The 15,757-nt window shown below is 38.3% G+C and overlaps 1 protein-coding gene across 2 annotated transcripts in view; it reads right to left on the reverse strand.

Annotated features, from left to right (window-relative positions):
* Positions 1 to 15,757, reverse strand: part of LOC126234456 (enoyl-CoA hydratase, mitochondrial-like) — a 91,303-nt gene that overhangs the window by 59,392 nt on the left and 16,154 nt on the right. For both annotated transcript variants that reach the window (XM_049943149.1, XM_049943150.1), the window contains exon 3: positions 5,372 to 5,496. In XM_049943149.1, coding sequence (XP_049799106.1) covers positions 5,372 to 5,496 — 125 coding nt within the window. The remainder of the gene's footprint in view (positions 1 to 5,371; positions 5,497 to 15,757) is intronic.

Raw genomic sequence — 15,757 nt, forward strand, 5'->3', positions numbered from 1 at the left:
ACAAGTGACATCTATTAATTAGCTAAGTTTATAATTTTTTAGCAAAATTTTCACCCATTGTCCTTTGCATGTTATCTTTTCCTGGCAGATCCTCTCTTCCTCTTTCTGCCCCTCCCCCCAGTACCTTTAACTACTGTAATTCAGATTCTGTGTTCTAGCTCGGCCTGATGAGAATAAATCTTCTGCTCCTGTTTTGAATGTTTCTGAATCTAGTACAGTACACATTGCATAGAAGTGCCTCACTGAGTATCCCATTCTCTTCTCCACTGTAGTCACACCAATGAAATCACAAGCTACAACTTTTGCACACATTTCCAGTTCAACTAACCTATGGGAACAACCACACTTACTAGAAAAGTAGATTCAGTTAAATAGCACAAGTACATTTAATTAACTATAAAATTCCATAATGATTTATGAACATTTCTCATGCGTAAAATTAAATATAGAAATAGGTTGCATAGCATGAAAATAAATGTGCTCTTTTGAAACTGTTTCACTTCATATGCCCTAACACAGACACATCCACTAATGTAACTACACTTGACTTATGTTTAGATCAACTTGGCATATTTTATTTATTCCATGAACAGAAAATCTGCTACTTTGCATAAATTTTGACATTGATCTTTTATGTCTCAGTTACTGTAAGCCTTACTCTGCTGGACAAAGAAGACTGTATTAACCAAACTGAATTTTAATTGTGTAATGGATGAAGCAGAACACATTAGACTCCCTTTATTTTATTCTCTATTCTTTATTTGTAAATGTTATCAGCACATACTGCAATAAGAGAAACTCCAGGATGTAAACAATAGACAAAAGTCAGGAATGGCTACCACTCCTTCATAGCTGGTTGATGTGTGGTGCATAAATAACTATAATTTCAATTTAGACTTAACTAGCATTTGAGCTACCACTCTTTTCCTAAATATACATGCGCACATGTACACGCGCTCGCTTTTCACACACACACACACACACACACACACACACACACATATATATATATATATATATATATATATATATATATATATATATATATATATATATATATATATATAGAGGGAAACATTCCACGTGGGAAAAATTATATATAAAAACAAAGATGAGGTGACTTACCGAACGAAGGCGCTGGCAGGTCGATAGACACACAAACAAACACAAACATACACACAAAATTCTAGCTTTCGCAACCAATGGTTGCCTCATCAGGAAAGAGGGAAGGAGAGGGAAAGATGAAAGGATGTGGGTTTTAAGGGAGAGGGTAAGGAGTCATTCCAATCCCGGGAGCGGAAAGACTTACCTTAAGGGGAAAAAAGGACAGGTATACACTCGCACACACACACACATATCCATCCACACATACAGACACAAGCAGACATATTTAAAGACCAAATATGTCTGCTTGTGTCTGTATGTGTGGATGGATATGTGTGTGTGTGCGAGTGTATACCTGTCCTTTTTTCCCCTTAAGGTAAATCTTTCCGCTCCCGGGATTGGAATGACTCCTTACCCTCTCCCTTAAAACCCACATCCTTTCATCTTTCCCTCTCCTTCCCTCTTTCCTGATGAGGCAACCGTTGGTTGCGAAAGCTAGAATTTTGTGTGTATGTTTGTGTTTGTTTGTGTGTCTATCGACCTGCCAGCGCCTTCGTTCGGTGAGTCACCTCATCTTTGTTTTTATATATATGTGCCCCCCTGCCCCCCCTCACCCCCCCCCCCCCCCACACACACAACTAAGTTCATCCACCTGTAACCTCAAAGACACTTCACTTTATTAACCATTTTATTTACCTCGCCATCTATTACTGCTAAAATCACTTATTTTTAACGCTATTCTTATTATTGCTTTTTCATTCTTCCTGCTATGGTTTGCAGGCTGACCTACGGGGAAAAAAAAGAGCCCAGGGGTAAGTCTAGTTCCCAGGGGTAAGTCTAGTTTTTTCTAATTTTCTAAAAGGCTTGTAAGTGGGCTATGAAACAATAATCGTGACAAAAGAAGTTCTATCCTGTTATGTAGCATGTCATTTAAGTATAGTAGTATGTGCAGAGCAGAGAACTCACACATTACAAAAGCATGCAGGTTGTAGAGCCTATACTACACAGTACGATTTCATGGAACAAGCCATACTACTGTAGAGTACTATAAATAAATGTAACATAGCTAGATACACAATGTGCAGCAAAGCTCATAAATCAAATTTCCTCAGTTTTTTATTGGCAAATGTATCAATTATGTCATTCAACTTTAATTGATGAACTAAATCCAATTACATTGCAACTACTCCAAAATCTGATAATCTTTTTCGTGTTATTTGGATTGCAGAACATTTTTTTTATTCTTTTCAGTGTACTAAATAGTTGTTCAGCTTTAGATTCAGACAGGTGAAAAATATGCTTAGAGCTACATAGACGTTTGGGAAACTGTTGCATAGCTTTTGCCCAATAATTGTATTTAGGAGCTCAAGCGGTCAGACAATCACTGAATCTAGTACTCTGAATTGTTTTCAAATGATTGATTTAGACTATTACATTGTATAACACTCCACTGTTATAGTAGTAGTAGTAACTTTATTCATTTGTAGATCTCTTTTTACAAGGATATAGGACATGTCAGAGTACATACAAGTTTAGACCAATTTAAAATAAGCTAATTCATACACACATACATTTACAGACTTCTAGTTGGAGGCAATGATGAGATTTACTCCTAGTATACAGTACTTCCTTTACAAATAATTTATTAAATAATGTAATGCCACACTGTTCACTCATATCTCACAATCAGTCACTGCACACACTATACACACATTGTTCCATAACAATTCAATCACTACACACACAAACACACAACACACTGGTGATTCCTGGGCCATTTTCTGTACTGCAACTTCTCATTTGCTATTCTGAAAAGTTGAGCTCAGAAAGAGGAAGAGGTGTTAGTATTGTGCTATCCATAGCTTGGGGGTAAGTGTTTCTAGAAAAGGAAAAAAGAAGGAAAAACATAATGTGAAGGTGTTATGTGGAATGCTGGATTTCTTGTAATCAATATTATTATTTATTTGTATAACATTTTTTTTACCAAACCCTCTGTTTTATCAAAGTATTCCTTCAATGTATAAAATGTGTTGCATAACAGGCACATTTCGGATAATGTTTTTCATAGAATACAGTCACAACAAACTGAAGTTCTCATTCAATTCTTGCACAGCCTTAGAGAAGTGTGGGAGCTTTTCTCTATTATGGTCCAGAACAACATAAAGTATCATTGGCTTGAATCCTTTTTCACAGCATTTAATGCCAGTCTCCATTATACCATCTTAAGTGTCATTAAGGGCAGTCAAATGTCCAGTTTGCTGCTCAAGACCTATATTCTTGTAAAATCTCTTTCAACTTTTCTCAGAAAACTTTTGAATTTTATATCAAGTTGTTAATATTTCACAGTGCAATATCCAACACATTGTTGATTACATAACAAGACTTTGGCAGGGAATTTGATTCATTGATAGTGAAGAAACAATTTACAGGTAGGCAAAGTGACTACAATATGTGGAAAAAGGCAACAAAGGACATCAATATGGCACAAACGAGTGGCAATTATCTGCTTTCATTTGTTACACATGATAGCAGCCAGCTTAATAATACAAAAGGGAGAATGACTCACAAATGAAGGAAGTCACTGTTCAATAATCAAGTGCCTGATGTCAGCCTGTCTCACTGTGTTCTAATATAGATGACGGCACTCTTCTCACCATTAATTGTAATTTTTATAAGTTAAACTCAACTTCCTCACATTCAACACTTTTAAAAAATGAAATGATCGTATGGCATTGTTGACCAGGAGGCCCCATGCAGGGAGGGGGGGGGGGGGGGGGGGCAGTTCGACCGCCGTATTGCAAGTCCTTTTTAGTGGATGCCATTTCGGCAACTTGCAGGTCAATGATGATGAAAAGGATGTTGAAGGACACACAACACCCATTCCCCTGCCAGAAATCAAACCCGGGCCCACTGTGTGGTATGCTGAAACACTACCTCTATGCTACAGAGTTGGACTCAAAATTTAAAGAAAATATATAATAAATATGTTAAATGGGTCCCTTGCATGATGAGTAGGTTTTGCAGCATTTCTGACCCTGGCAGTAGAATCCTGGCTCTCCCCGCCTATCGTGAGGCCTGGCTGCATGTGGGTGCATTTTTAATGCCTTTGTTGTTGTCTGTGGGAATGTGCACATACGTCAAAAAAGAGCAGTAGTTCTAGAGCTGTTTGCGTCTATGTGCCATAATCAATTATTTGTAGTACAGTAGTTGCCTTTCCTCATTTTTATTTATAGATTTTGTTCATTCATATGATTATTTCATGAAACTATTAACCTATGGTTGATCCAAAACTAATTCATTACTGACATATGTTCAACACTGAGGATTCAGTCGTCTAAACCCAACTGTACATAGACTTTATTGTTATGTTGTGGCACACAGGATGTCAGCCTGGTGAACCATCAGGAAGTACAGATTCATTCCTCTCCCTATCCCCAACCCCTCTCCCTATTCTGCCCCCTATTGAGCAGAAATTCAAAAGAGTTATTTTGTAATATCCACACATATGTGAAGGCAATCTATTACTTCAAAATGATCAAAGGAAAACCAGAAAATAATGATAGTGGTGGGCAAAATTTGAACTGTGAACAAATGACAATTACTGGACAGAACGGATGATACTTGTGTTGAAGCTATACTTAGGGTAACAGCATGACAAAAACTGATGAACTACTCACAAAGAAAGGATTTTTATCAAACTGTGTCAGAGAAATATCTTGTTTTTTTTTTTTTTTTTTTTTTTAAAAAAAAAAAAAGGCATGATTTGGTGTACTGTAGTCAGAGCCATGAACGATGGCGGTTCACACAGACTGGGACAAGGGCGGGGAATGCATTGTAGCCGGTTCCAAGTGACAGTTGCAGTACCCACATATGCGTACTTTGTGCTTGATGTAAGTGTGTAACCTGTGAATTATGTCTCTCACTTGCTTGTGTAGAATTTGTCTCTTATTGCCACCATTAGCCATGACAACTTGCAACAAATGGAATACAAATTCACTCAAATAACTCACCACAACCATGTTAAACAGTTGCAATGCATACAACATTCACAGCACAGCACAGCATTCAGAACACTACTGTATGCTCATTGGCTGTTGGAGAATGCATGACATAGATGCGTCCAATGATCCTAAATTCAACTGCCATCGTTTGTGACTCCAACTATAGTATATCATCAGTTAATATGAAAATGTAGTAAATGCAAAATTCAAGACACTGTTGCTGTGAACATAAAACTTATGCTTATGTAAGAGCAACTCAAACTTACTGCATATCCATTTACAGCAGCTATCACAGGTTTACTGCAGTGTGAGATTCGTTTCCATTCACCAAACAAGCTTCCATTCATGACTTCAGAATATGTTTGGTTCAGCATTTCCTTTATGTCAGCACCTATTTGAAAGCTCACAATAGATTTTAGTTAAAAATGCAACATTCACTGAAGATATGATAAGTGTGAAGAGTAAAGAATAGCTAACACCTCTCACAACATGTAATTGAGATTTGTAACTTGAATTTAAGGCAACTGTATTACTTGTTCCTCTGTGTAAGAGATACAGAGATACAATGTCCTCTTAAAATAGATGCTGAGAGAAAACAGTAGAGTACAAAGAAAGGTTAACCCATGGCTACATTTGGCAACTCTGTCTTTCACAAAGAAAAAAAGAAGATGGAAAAATTAGTCTGAAATGTGTTCTTTATGTTTATATTTGTTTGACACCCAGTTTCACTACATCTCCATATTCTAGATATTTGATGTTGATGTTGTTGTTGTGGTTGTGGTAGTGGTGTTCAACTGAAGACTGGTTACCTACAACTCTCAATATTAGCCTATCCTTTGCTAGATTTTTCATCTCAGCATAACTACTGTAATCTACTTCCTCCTGAATCTGTGTACTGTAGTCAAATTTTGGTCTCACACTACAATTTTTACCTCCAAAATTTCCCTCCATTAGCAAATTAACTATTCCTTGATGTTTCAGAATGTGTCCCCTATCAACCAGTCCCTTCTATTAGTCAAGTTGTGCCATACATTTCTGCACTGCACTGCACTGCAATTCAGTAAATTAATGGGCAAAAACATATTTAATATGAAACCAGAGATTCTAAAAATAAGATATGTAGATGGAAGAGGAATCACTGCTGTCAGTTGCAGTGGGACATTAAGCGGAATCAGTGGCATCAAGCAAAAATGTGTACCAGACCGGGATTCGAACTCGGGATCTCCTTGTTACCACACACGTACAGTAACCACTGCACCATCGGAGACACAGCATTCTCACAGCTGCATGGACTATCTCAGTATGCCTCATGGTTGATCCACACTCCCACCAAGCACCACCTATCCATAGTCCCTGTCCATTATACTCACGTTCACTATTCAGAGATTCCCACAGGAGCTCGGACGTCTTTCATGCATTGTCACTGAAGAAAGTGGATCCATTGCCCAGTCAGGCTTATCAATTACATGAATGAGGTGTGTGTTCTTTGAAAGGAACAGATACCACACATTCATAAAATCTGTGGGAGGAAAGCTAGAAGAAAACTGTAGTATTACTATTATTATTAGGAAGCTGTTACTAATATGAGTTGTTCTATGTTTATGGTAAAATTTTACTACATGTTTGATGTGTCTCCTGTACCTGAATCAAATTATTTGTATTATGTATGTTCTGTGGCATACCATATTTCAAAAGCTTTTATTCTCTTCTTGTCAGTACTGTTTACTGTTCATGTTTCAGTTCTGTATAAGGCTGCAAACAAAATAAATACTTTCTGAAAAGACTTCTTAACACTTTAATTTGTATTGGAAATATTTTCCTCTTTCAAAAACACTTTTTGTGTTATTGCCAATTTAAACTTTACTGCTACATCTACAGCTACATATTTACTCCACAAGCTACTGTATGGTCCATGGCAGAAGGTGCATTGTTTAATTATTAGGCATTTACTTTCCTGTGCCACTGACAAATAGAGCAAGGGGGAAAACTGTCTATATGCCTCCATATGAGCCCTAAATCCTCTTATCTTCATAGTCTTTACATGAAATCTATATTGGCAACAGTAGAATCATTCTGCACTCAGATTCCTTCAATCTGACCTGGTGGAGATCCCAGACACTCTGGCAGTATTCAAGGAAACATCACACTTGTGTCCTACACATGGTCTCCATTACAGATGAATCATTTCAGGAGTATTCTCCAAATAAACCATTTGTCTTCCCTACTACAATCCTTATGCACTCTTTCCATTTCATATCACTTTGCAACGTTACCCACAGATATTCAATCGACATGACTGCATCAAGCAGCACACAACTAATGCTGTATTTGAACATTACAGTACTGCTTTTCCTACTCATCTGCATTAACTTACATTCCTGACACTAACTAGAAATTTTGTCTAAATCATCTTATATCCTCTTATGGCCACTCAATGATGACACCTCCTGCCATCTTTAGCTATTTTGTTGCCCAACTAGCAAAACACATCTACTACTTTCAGTGTCTCATTTCCTAATCTAATTCCATCGGCATCATTTAATTTAATCTTATAACATTCCACTTCCCTTGTCTTACTTTTTAAATCACCATATATTTCACTCAACTGATCTCCCAAGTCTTTTGTTATCTTTAAGAAAATTAAATCATACGCAAGCCTCAAAGATTTTTTTCTTCTCCTAGATGTTTAATTTTGCCGTATCCCACTACTAGTGATGATGAGTGTGAGTGCGCCAAGTGTGGGTTGTCATGCGAGTGCACTCAGATCTCCTGCCAACTGTATCAGTGCAGGCTAGCTACTTGACGCTGCCAGTAGGAAGCGTGCACATGGCATGGTTTCTGCTACGCAATTTACTGGTGGCCCACGAGGCTCAGTCTTCAGATATTATGAATAAAGCTCTATTTGTGTGACTTGGATTGGGTTTTACTTGCTTGCTACACAATTGGTGATGAGTTTGGAATGGTTTCTACTTGTGCAATCTTTAAGTGCATTTTCAACAGGTTTATTTATTATGGTTGCCATGCTACTGGTCCTTACTGAACAGGTTACTACAGCTGTGATGACTTTGTCAACTTCCATTAATAGACATGTTATTGCTCCACCCACACACTTTTCCTCATTCACCCATCTTCTATAGTACTTCTTCTTTCTTTTTTTGTGGCCTTTATCCTTGTGTCTTCAAGGGTTTGGTATGTTAATGACTGGATTTGGTAATGTTAATGGTAGAGGGTGGTTGGATGACCTTCTTGTTGCCACCCTTTCCTCCCCTTGGATGGAATTTGTGAGCCCCATCTGTCTGTGTCTAGTGTTATCTCAGCCATGTGAAAGTGTGTAAATGTTTGCAAATCATGTTATTGAGACAGGATGTGGGTACAAGCCTGGCACTCATCTGGAACCCTTACCAGGTAGGACTGATAGAATACATAGAGTAGATCCAACAAAGAGCAGTGGATTTCATCATATGATTGTTTAGTTGGTGCGAGAGCATTACATAGACGGTCAACAACCTCCAGTGGCGGACATTACAAGAGAGGGATTGTGCATCACAAAGAGGGTTACTATTGAAATTTTGAGAAAGCACTTTCTGGGAAGAGTTGAATAACTTATTTCTTCCTCCCACATACATTTCACAAAAAGACCACTACAAGAAAATTTGAGAAATTAGAGCTAATACAGAGACTTACTGACAATAAATCCTCCATACACCATTCACAAGTGGAGCAGTGGTGCACCATCAGGTGCCTTGTGGAGTATGATGCAGATGTAGTTGGAAGTGGGAAACTGCCTAAAAACCATATCCAGATGGGCCTTCAGACTGGCCCTCATCATTAATCTGCCAGCCAGATTCAAACCAGTGCCAGTGCTTCTCCCCAAATCTCAAAGCAACATGCTAATGTGTGTGCTGTCTGGGTGGGTTAACCTTCTATTGTATTTATTTTAGCTATTTCGGTCAGTTGTTGCCTAACACTCCATTTGAAACTCTCAAGAATGAGTGTTTCTTTCAGCCTACGTAGGTTCCATCCCCTTGTTTCGTTACTATTCTGCAATTTTATTGAGTTAGGTTTTGTAGCAGTAACACAATGGACTCATATTTAAGGGGACAGCAATTCAGACCCCTGTCCAGCCATTCAGATTCAGGTTTTCCATGACTTTCTTGAACTACTTCAGGCTACTGCCAAGATGGCTCCTTTGAAAGGGCATGCCTGATTTCTTTTTCCCAGCCTTTCTCAAGCTGAGCTTGTGCTCCAACTGTAAAGACCGTGTCATTCATGAGACATTAAACAGTATCTTCCTTACTTTTTCTGCAATTGCTTCAGCTTTATTCTGCATTTCATAACTTACAGTCATACCCTTATTTTCTCCTGGAAATATTTTGCCTTCTGTAATTTGGTTTCTAAATCTCAGCCTTATCATTATAAAATCAATCAGAAACCTTTCAGTGCCTACAGATCTGATGCACATATACAAATTTTCTTGATGATTAAACTGTGCTCTGTACAAAGTTCAGTCACATGGAGTACCATTTCTTTCTTTCTCCATTCCATGTCCCTGTACTATTTTTCCTTCCCTTCCCTTTCCTAGAGGTTTAAGTCCTCCACCAAAATTAAATTTTCAGAATGATTTTCACTATTTCATCATGTAGTTTTTCATTCTTTTCATCATCTGCAGAGGTAGCAGACATATGAACTTGTGCTACTATGATGGGCCACATCTCTGTCTTTATATTGGCTGTGATAAACTATTCACTATGCTGTTTATAGTACTTTTCCTGAATTTTTATTTTCTTCTTCATTACCAGACCTACTCCTGCAATACCCCAATGTAATTTTTATACTGATAACCTTTACTCACTTGATGCCAGAAATTTTTATAGTGATGATGCAATCTTGAGTAGTCCCTGTATGGAGACTCAAATGAGGATTACTTTTTCTCCAGAGTAGTTTACTCAGGAGGGTACAACCAATATTAAACCATAAAGGAGAGCTGCATGTCTGTGGGACATATAATGGCTGAATTTTCCCACTGTCCTCAGCAATATCATAGTATGAACATAGTATGGCTATGTTGTCTAACACTACAATGCCAAATCAGTCAAGTATCATGACTGCTGCCCCTTCAACTATAGAAAATGCTGTTGGCTCCCTTAAGATATAATGTGGTGATATGGTCACTCTTATATAATCCTTTTGATGCGGTTGCACTTATGATGTGTCTGACAGTATCATTCAGGCACGCAGACCACCCATCACGGCAAAGTACATGGTTCATTAGGGGTCCATATAACTTCATTACTGCTGATATTCTGTTTGCACAGTATCCAAGCTAGAAGTATACACAGACAAATGCTTTTAATGAAAGAACTTGAGATTTTATGTTGTTGGGTAAATATGCAATCAACAAAGGCACTCTTCAAGATGTGATCCTCACCATTTCATGTACAGCACTGAGTTGTCTGGTGCATGTGCATAAATGTTTACTGTGCAGCAAGCAGACATACACCTGACAGGCAACATGTAGGTGCCACAATGAAAGGTGCAGTGCATGCTATGGTTAGCAGAATTAAAATCTGTAACACATGTTTAGCAGCATGCAAGAGGAGAATAGAATGTGGATCCTCCAACGTGTAAATCCATTTATCAGTGGGATGGAACTCTTCAAGAAACAGGAAGTTTGACTTCAAATGTTGCAAAACATACTAAAACACATGTGAATGAAGAGATGATGGGACATGTACATGAAGCATTCAGAAAACCACATAAATCCATTAGACAAGCTAGTAGGGAACTAGCCCCCCCCTCCCCCCCCCCCCATTTTATGGCGCATGACATTGTGCACATTATGTCTCCAATTGCTTGCTCACAAACTCCAACTTTTGCATCATATTAAGCCTGAGGATCACCACAGTTTATATATTTTTGCTGTTGAAATACTGCACTGTATAGAAAACAAAACAACAAATATCTCAATTCAGTGCTGTTCAGTGACAAATCTACCTTCCACATCTGTGGCAAAGTTAATCAACATAACTGTCAAATATATGGAAGTGAGACTCCAAGAGAAGTGACTGAGCATGAAAGGGACACACCAAAAGTTAATGGTGTGACTGGTCCCTTTGTTTTATGAAGCCTACAGTGACAGGGCACACCTATCTCGATCATGTAGGGAAGCTATCCAGTTCCACAGGTGTCTCCCAACATCATTTTTCAGAAGGATGGTGCACCACACCACTACCACGAGGATGTCACTACATTTCTCCATAAGATCTTCCCTGACTGTTGGATTGGAAGGAGGGATCTCATTGGCTGGCTCCCCTCAGTCTCCCAATCTGACTGTGCTGGATTTCAGTGCATGATGGTTTATCAAAGATATTATTTACAGAACAAAGGCTCCAGACATGATGGATTGGAGACAATGAATCTTCACCACCGTAGGGGTCCTAACATCTGTTATGTTTATGGACATGTGGCAAGAAGTGGAGTACCCTTTTCAATATCTATCAAGCTACAAATGGTGCCCCATTGATCTGTACCAACATGCATAAAAATGTTTGAGCTCCTCTGTATCTCACAAAATATTCATGTGAAGGTTTTTGCAGTGTGTCAGTTCAATTAAATCTTCTAAGTCTGTGTCACCAACAAGGAGTCTGTGACTTTTTGGGATAGCATATTGATTACCATAATCATCTCTCAATATGCCAGTGTCTCATAACCCATGTATTCATATACACTCTGTTGGTAGTTGGTATTGAAATACTGTGTCTATCACTCTCAAACAGTTTATTTGTTTAATCACTTCTATGTCAATGTTGGGGCACTTCATACCTGTGGTCCATGACTGACCCAAGAAATATGTAATGCGGCATTCTATCTTATTGATGAATTCTTTTGGAGATATCACCAAGCAATCTTGTCATTGTGTAGTAAAGTTTTGGCAAGTTTTGTACTTAACATCTGATGGCTTTGATCAGTTTACTCAGATGATATCTTGAGAACAATTCATCAGTAAAATTCACTGAGAAAGCCTACTTTCAAATTTATCTCTCATATTGCTTATATTGCAGACTGCCAAGCTTCATTATCTTGATTAACAAGATTTTATGGTACTTTTTTTAGTTGTTTCGTTCACTACACTTTCTCAGAAACCATCTGCTGAACAGATAACTGATGGCCTATCTTAACTGAAAGAATATACCTCTCATAAACTGTGCTCAGCCAGTCTGCATTTTACTTCCTGCCTGAGTACTACGCTGTGTACACTGATCAACCAGAACATTATAACCACCAACCTACCATTGATATAAACCCACCCACACAATAGCAGCATCTCCTGGTGAGGAATGACTGCTTGTCGGACATACACTCGGTGGATGTAGTATCAGTGAGCATACTATCCATGTGTAGAATGGGGAAGCTGCACGATCTGAGTTTGACCGAGGGCAGCTTGTGATGGCCTAGAGGCTCAGCACAAGCATTTCAGAAACCTTGCTGGATGTTTGAGGAGTGCTGTGGTGAAGTGTTTTCAACATGTGGCAACACTGAAGTGAAACAATGTACAGAAGCCATGGGGTTGGGGTGGCCACCTCTCATTACAGATGTTAGACGTCATAGGCTGGCCAGACTGGTAAGACAGGACAGGCAGTGAACTGTGGTGGAACTAACATCACACTTTAATGCTGGGCAGAGTACAAGTGTGTCTGAACACACAATGCACTGACCACTCCTAATGATGGGCCTCTGCAGCTGACAACCTGTGCAAGTGGCAATGTTAACACCACAACATCAGGAACTATGACTGAAAAGGACATGTGATCACAAGCACTGGATGTTGGCGCAGTGACAGAGCTTTGCATAATATGATGAATCCTGATACCTTCTTCATCACTCAGAGACAAGCTGACAGCAGTTTCATTATGCTCTCAGGAAAACTCATGTCGGCATCCATGGGTCCAGCAGAGCTCAAGCAAGGCACCATGACAGCCAAGAAGTGTCATAATCTGGTTGCAGACCACGTACATCCCTTCATGGCATTCTTCAACAAGATAATGTGCCATGTCACAAGGCCAAGAGTGTGATGAATTGGTCTGAGGATTGATGTACTGCCCCCCACCCCCCACCCCAAAAAAAAAAAAATCACAAGATCTGAACCTTATTGAACACATCTGCAATGTGATTGAATGTGGTGTCATAGCTCATTGGCCCCCCTCACCAGAATTTATCTGAATTAGGTGACTTGTGTGTGCAGATGTGGTGTCAACTCATTCCAGTGATCTACCAAGGCTTCATTGCTTCCATGCCATGATGTGCCACCATTACCTGTGCCAAAGGTGGACATACAAGCCATTAGGTAGGTGGTCATAATGTTTTAGCTGACCAGCGTATATTCAGTGAAGTGCTCCAAAACAGACATTGTGCTTGACCAATGACTGATTTCCTACCTTTACAAGAAATGCAATTGATTCCAGGTATACGAATCCTTAGATTATCATTCACATTGCCAAAAACCTTTTTTTCCCAAGTGATTGGAATGTAGACTTGGTTCCATTCTTGGTGACAGCTCTACTGATTCTTGCGAATCTCATACCACCAAAAGCAGGAAAGCCATATTCTTTTCTCTTTCTTTTTATGTATCACTACCTCATAAAGGGAGAAAAAGGGGGTGGTGAGAGGGGAGGGTCAATGCATTCTTAATATCTTCATTACTGAAGTCATTTACAGTAAATGTCTTTTACGGTGATAAGCTCCATGGTTAGGTGCCATTGTTACACACAGTCCTTCCACTGCATACCAGAATTGATTGTTCTGAATACTGATGTCCTGAAATCTGAGAAACACTAAATTTAATCTAGAAGTTTTTGAACGTGGGTTTTGTCACATTCCTTCCAAATACTGGGAATCTTACAACATACAGACACAGTATCAAGTCTCAGTACATTGGTACAGCGCTCTGAATAATAAGCAATATAAGATTTGGCAGGAAGACAAATCTGGACTATCTGGTATTAGTTTATGAGAAAAGCACATTCAGCTATGAAAAGATCTCAGCTATCTATTTCATGTCTGATTCCTGACACACCATGACTGAGGAGCCAATTGAAATACACGTGTCGTCAAATCATATTAATCAGTATAAGAGATTTGGCGTCAGTGTAGCTTGGCAGACTGGCTGGAACCAATAAGACTAGAAGTCAGGAACAACATAAAGCAGCAATTAATGGGTCAGCAGAGGGCAGTGGGTATGAGGAGCCATCCGCATAAACACAGAAGTAGTGACATCATTCAAACTAATACCCATGTTTAGAGTGGCAGTCATGGGATTTAAATGCCCATTTGGCCACACTGGTACTTTTCAAATAGATGCAAGGAGACAATATTCTTCCTCAAAATATCATGGACATCCTGCCAATAGATACTGTTAATAAACCAAGATCTTGTTGCAGCATCAAAAAATGTCCAATGAAATGCCACATAGAAAACTTATTTTTACACCTACAGCACTTCTGTTAAACTAAATTAAGTTTGTTTATTTCAAAAAAATTTTATTTATCTTATTCTATTGCATCAAGTAAGACTATATAAAAGAGAATGAGATCCAAAGTAAGGCAGTATACTGAATAGATAATACCCAAGAACAAGATGTATATCCCAACATTAACATGCTGAAAAAATTGATTCTCATATGGGTTCAATTATATCTTCCAAAAGATACTGAGCACTTAGTCATCAACAATAAATAATTTTCTCAGTTATATATGCATTGCATTCATATTTCAGAGCAATGTACTTCAAAGGTTGAATTTTCATTAATTAAACGCATTTTAGGAAGAAAGACTAACATGAGTAATAATTTCAGTTTAACTGCTGGAACTTCTCTCCAAAGTTACTAGAAAGGAATTGGGCTCAAGGAGAATATCTTGTATTTCACATTTTATTCTTAGAATGGAAAAAAAATTATTTTAATTATATGAACCCATATGCCTGCTGCAAATGGCCAATAAAAACTGTCATAATTTAGTTTCAGGGCAGCTCATATACAACAGAAATTAAATTATGTTTACAATACCACATCTTATCTCATTTTACCTATTGTTGTGGTGGACTATCATATTTTGGTTACAGCTATTTTATCAGTAAAAGGTCTTCATTTATTAGAAGTGTAGCATGAAAATGATGGATTCTGTGAGGTTCAACTACTTTTGTTTCAGGTACCACACTCATTCAGAAGTTTTTATGTGATATGATATAATAAACTTTGGCTATACTTTTTTTTTAAATTTGTAACTGAAGTTTGATCTTTGTGCAGTTATTGACATGTGATGATGCTCTTCATTACCACTTGCCTCAATGGCTAAAACTGCATTTTTGATTGCAGCCAAAAGCAACAACCTGATGTCATTTAAAAACTTTTAATCCCTCAATTTCTCCTTGTCAACATTACAGTTTTTCTTTGCATGTGAAATTCTATAAATTTATTACTATTTCCCCCCACCCCTCTTACCTGCAGGTGATGTGTGCATTGTGGACATGTGAGTCACACTTGTACAACTTGTCTAGAAGATGGCAAGAGCTCAGCAAGAATTAAAGTGTGTTTCAGTATGAACCCAAGATTCTTACAGAAGTCTTGCACGTCATGCAAAGCTACCTTTGTTTTTCTT

The sequence above is a fragment of the Schistocerca nitens genome, chromosome 2 (assembly GCF_023898315.1).
Source record: "Schistocerca nitens isolate TAMUIC-IGC-003100 chromosome 2, iqSchNite1.1, whole genome shotgun sequence".
Taxonomy (NCBI): Eukaryota; Metazoa; Arthropoda; class Insecta; order Orthoptera; family Acrididae; genus Schistocerca; species Schistocerca nitens.